Raw genomic sequence first — 5348 nt, 5'->3', positions numbered from 1 at the left:
TGTTGCAGCCTCATGCTAAAATCATTGAATGTGTTTCCTCATCAAATTACACTCAGTACACCACAATGACAAAGAAGAAACAGAATTATATAATTTTTTGTAAAAGTATTAAAAGGAAAAACTGAGATATCAAATTAACATAAGTATTCAGACCATTTACTCAGTACTTATTTGAAGCACCTTTGGCAGCAGTTACTGCATCAAGTCTCCTTGGGTATTGGTGTGTTGGCTTTTGCTCTGATATGCATTGTCAGCTGTGAGACCTTATATAGACAGGTGTGTGCCACGTCCAGTCAATTGAATTTACCACAGGTGTACTCCAGGCAAGGTGGAGAAGCATCTCAAAGATGACCAAGAGAAATGGAAGGGACCTGAACTACATTTCAAGTGTCATAGTAAAGGGTCTGAATACTTATGTCAATGTGATATTTCAGTTTTTCCTTTTTTACTAAATTTGCAAACATTTCTAAAATTCTGTTTCTGCTTTGTCATTATGTAAATAGATGTAAGTAGATTGATGAGGAAAAAAATTTATAAATGTATAAATGTATGATTTCAGCATGAGGCTGCAACACAACAAATGTGAAAAAAATGAAGGGGTCTGAATACTTTCTGAATGCGCTACACACCAGTTAGGAACATTGGTTACACTCATATCCTCATCATCATGAATAAATAATAGTTAATAGTATATAGTTAAACAGTTAAACAGTTAATTAGTTATTTGACCGTAACAATTACTTGATAAATAATTTGCTAAGCAATAAACATCAGCTGCACCTTTATAATGACCTAGATGAACTTCACAGTATTTATTAAAGATTTAGTATTATAAATGACAACTTTACAATAAACCATTGCTTAGGTGGTGGTTTTATAAAGCATTTCATTGTTTTTTAAAAGTGAAATAACTATTGACTAAATTTGAATTAACTGTTAATTTACCAGTTATTAGTTTTGGCAATTAGTAAGTGTTGTGTACAGCGTGTCTTACCAATAACAAAAATATACACACTTTTATAATTGGGGGTCAAATCATAGCTAATAGGAAGTTTTTTCTTATGGGTAAGTTTTTTCTTACCAAAGAATGTTAGGTTTAACACTAATAAAATACACACAAACAGATTTTATAGGATGATGTTGCCTAGTTACCTACTCTTGCATCTTTGGTGCAGGTCAACAACCAAAACAGAAAAAAGTTATTATGTTATCCATTATCTTATCAGTATGTGTTTTGATGTCCTTATTTAATGGTCAAATACTAAAATTTAACAGTTTCATTTCTGTATAATTTTCAGACCACACACACTCACACTACATACCAAGGCTTCTGGACTGTACAACTATACGTGGAACATAAAGATTCTGAATAAATATATTGAAAGGAATAGATGACAACTGTGTCCCAACACCACAGAGAAAGTCATGCTTCCTACCAAGCTCAACAGATTTTATCAAATTACAAAACCCCGCGGACATCAGTGAACCTGGAATCCTTGGACCTCTATCTTTGAATACTGAAACACACAGAGAATTTGTTTTCTTTAAAATCCATCATTTTTCTTTATTTTGCTTCAAAGAAGCTGAGCTTTTTTCAGTCTTTATCAGACTTATAAAGTCCCACTGGGACAAACCTTCCAGATATCCAACACAATGAATATAAAGTCTTCACTCATGAGCATTCTACAGCCTTAAGATACTCATGTGTAAAACAAATCAATAAATAGATCATTATTAAAATATTATTAGCAGTTAAATTATTCATTTACAAAACTATACAATAGCTATTATTTTAGGAAATACCCATTTACATTAGCTACAGTATGCAGAGCTGTAAACAAGTCATACTAAACAGCAAACAGGGCCCATAAAGACCTACACACAATGAGAAAACATTTAACACACATTATAGATTAATCAATTGTGATGTCATTATTGCGACAATAAATAAGCCTATAAAAATAGGTTGATGTGACTTTGACTTTTGAAGCCTTATAAATAATTCCAGGGGTGTTGGCCAACAGTCATACTGTTGGACTCAACATCCCTGAGTTAGATTTCCAGAGAACTTGGTGCATTTTAAAACAAACGCAACGATATGCTGTTGTCGGATAATTCCCCTCTAGGAGGAGGTCTTGACTCTGGCACAGGTACAGCCAACAACTACTTCCAGAGTAACAGGCTTCAAATGGTACTTCTTCCCATCACTGCAGAGCTCCTTCTTGAGAAACACCCTAGTCTGTTTTATGGGGACTGAGTTGTAGTCGTAGCTCTCCACTGGCAGCGGTCTCTTGTCTTGGCCTGGGTTGTCCTGGATGATGATGCATCCTGAACACAGGCACTGAGCCTCGGCGTAGGTAGCAGGAAAGTGATCCTCCTTTGTTACAGTTCTGGAAAGGAACAAGATGACGAGGTGAGCAGCTTATCAAAAACAGTGAGGGGATGTGACTGATGTGATATCCAATAAAATGATGCTTTCCTGGAAATGCAAAATCCTTCTATTTTTTACACCAGTAAATAGATACAAATATTAGGTAAATCTAACTATAATGTGGAGATTTAGGGTTTTCACAACTGCACCGTGTCTGGCTGAACACACATCAAACCTGCACATTAAAGTGTATTTAAAGGTCTTGGGGAGTACTACTGCTTATATGGAAAAGGTAGTATGAAGCTTTTTGTGGCTCCAGAAGAAGCTGCATGTGATCTGATAAAGTGCTCAATGGCATTAATTGGTTTTTAAAAGCAGCACAGCATTGCATCCCCATAACACTGTTGGACTCATTCGGGACCGTTTAAAACAAACTGTCAAAATCCATACAGTGTAACCAGAGATATGACTGTTTTATTCCAAGCATTCTTCTTCCTCTTCAACAACACCACATTATAAGACTCATGGCAATATTGCGAGTACTGAAGGGCACTTTTCATCATGATCTGAGTCCATGTTGGAGTGTGTTAAGGCTGAATAAGAGGTTTTCTCACTGAGGAACCCCAAAAGCTACTTTGTATAATTACTGGGACTTTAACAGCTTAGGACGACTTCCGGTAATCATGAAAACACCTCCCCTATCGCGGACTAAATGAACTGCAACAGATTAGAGATAGCACATCTGACTTTAAGAAGTCATTCACGTCACTGCCACAGGTTCTGTGCCAACAGGGCTGAGCTCACCGGCTGCAGGGGGACTTCCCTCTCCGAGCGGGGTGTGGCACACACCAACGCGTCACCAGCGCGCAGAGCCAGGTGCCAGGTGAACGGCAGCTGAACCACACTAATGATTAATATGAAGCAGAAACGTCTGACGCATTCACGCAACTGCGGCATTTCAGGACTGTGATGATATTATTGATTTAATATTAGTTTAATGATGCTGAGTGACGCCGGGTGTTTATGGCTACACCAGCCCATCATTTGCAAACACTCAGGATGAATAATTTCAACCTGACATATTTGGCATCATTGACACATTTCGGATTTAATAGAGTTTTTAATGATTGTCCATAACAGCAGATTAACCAGATATCATCTCAACTGTGACAATAAAAATGAAATGATCTAAATCTAAAACATATCGACGGTCTCACACATCTGTGATAGTCTTTCCCATGTCGGTCTTAGACAGGGTCCTCTCGTGAAATCCAGTCCGAAGTGGAAGGTCATCCAAACGTGCCGAGTTAACAGAGGGGGACCACATCCGAACTAAAAGGTCCCCGGGCTCAGTATTTACATGTTATCAGTCGCTTTGGATCTGTGTATCCTGTGCTTTGAACAGGTGTAGGGTCATATGAAGAGATGGACTGACGCGTTTTAAGCCTTCAGATACGCTCACTCCATTCATACGATTCAGACTGTGCAGTTGCTGTACTCACATGTATCTCCAGGGGGACAGGGACCGGCCGCTCAGCTGCTGCGGGGACTCCTGCTGGTACAGCGCCACGGGGCAGGCGGCGGGCGAGTCACGTGCCGCCGCGGGTGACGGGTCCGGAGGCTGCGGGTAATGGCTCCTCAGCTTCCTATCCACGGCCTCACTCAGCTCGTGGTCCTCATAGCACCGGTGCATCTTGCACGTCCACACGGGCACGAGTAAAAGTCCGAAGATGAGAATCTGTGGAGGGGCAGACAGAGAGCAGTGATGGAGGAGGCAGAGCGCAGCCTGTCGGAGCAACCGCCCCGTCCCGTCCCGTCTGTCCCGTCCCGTCTGTCCTGTCCTCTGTGTCACTCACCTGCTTCATGTCCATCCTGTCCGTCTGTCTCCTTTCCTCACTGACCGGCTGACGAGGGGATCAGCTGTGCTTTGACTCTCCTCCATGCTCGGTCGTCTATTTATCGGTACACCTGGGGAAAAACCGGAGCATGAGGAAATGGAAACGCTATTTAGCTCCTCGACTTCCTCTTTCCCGGGTGAAAGTTGCCCACAACGTGTAGGTGTGAGGGATACTCCTGTGTTGTAAGAATGCTTTAGACCAGGAACTTTCATCACACGCACGCAAGCACACGCAGGCTACCTGAGTAGGCGCTGAGCACACACATTCATTATGTCAAACATAAACAGTGTGATGTCATCACAGTCACAGTGCCATCGGCCTCTGAGCCAACATGAGGCAATAACCATGAACAGCTGCCTGACTGCTTTCAAAGCCTGGGTTGCCTTCACTGGCACGTTCTTTTTGGTGGAAGAGTATCATGATATTATATTAGCTGTGCTGTTTGTAGATAGCTCGCCTATTTAGTTCTATATACATTCTGTGTAAGATGACTATCACTGTTATTTCATTACTTTATTTATTTATTATTTTTATTTACACACAATTTGAGACCTTAGACCTTAAGAGTGAGGACCTTCTTGGAAAGTGGGGACATTTTTTAGACAGACCTTCAAACAGCAGTTTAAGGGTTCAGAATTGGTTTTAGGTTTAGGTTAGAGTTGGGGTTAGGCGTTTAGTTGTTAGGGTAAGGGGTCGTGGTACAAACATGTGTGCAGTGTTGTAAAAAGTATCCAAAACTCATACTAGAGTAAAAGTAACAATATCATATTTAAAAATGACTGTCTTCAAGGATCCACTTTAAATGTACTTATGTATCACAAGTACAAGTAAAAGTATTACAGTACATGTATGTACAGTCACAGTCAGAAGTTTACATGCACTTGTAAAGAACATGTATATCATGGCAGTCTTCAGCTCCAATGATTTCTACAGCTCTCATTTTTCTGTGTTGGAATGAGAGGAACACAAACTACTTTGTCACAAAAACATTCATGGAGTTTGTTTCAATAATGAATTTATTATAGGTCTTCTGAAAATGTGACCAAATCTACTGGATCAAAAATATACACAGTTATTCT

The 5348-nt window shown here is 40.1% G+C and overlaps 1 protein-coding gene across 1 annotated transcript; it reads right to left on the bottom strand.

Moving 5' to 3' along the window:
- Nucleotides 1-1942: 1942 nt before the first annotated feature.
- il17c (interleukin 17c) lies at nucleotides 1943-4356 on the bottom strand. Its single transcript, XM_084364599.1, has 3 exons — nucleotides 4228-4356; nucleotides 3874-4109; nucleotides 1943-2390 (listed from the first exon to the last, which is right to left on the bottom strand). Exons 1-3 carry the CDS (start codon nucleotides 4240-4242, stop codon nucleotides 2123-2125), a joined length of 519 nt encoding a protein of 172 aa, XP_084220725.1. The 5' UTR covers nucleotides 4243-4356; the 3' UTR covers nucleotides 1943-2122.
- Nucleotides 4357-5348: the final 992 nt, after the last annotated feature.

This window comes from Pagrus pagrus (genome assembly GCF_965226575.1).
Source record: "Pagrus pagrus genome assembly, chromosome: 10".
NCBI classification, from domain to species: Eukaryota; Metazoa; Chordata; class Actinopteri; order Spariformes; family Sparidae; genus Pagrus; species Pagrus pagrus.
This window is presented reverse-complemented; position numbering and strand designations above follow the sequence as displayed.

Coding starts and splice junctions, on each gene's coding strand:
- il17c (XM_084364599.1), bottom strand. Junction 2,391..3,873: donor CTGTCCCCCTGGAGATACAT/GTGAGTACAGCA, acceptor GTTCCTTTCCAG/AACTGTAACAAAGGAGGATC.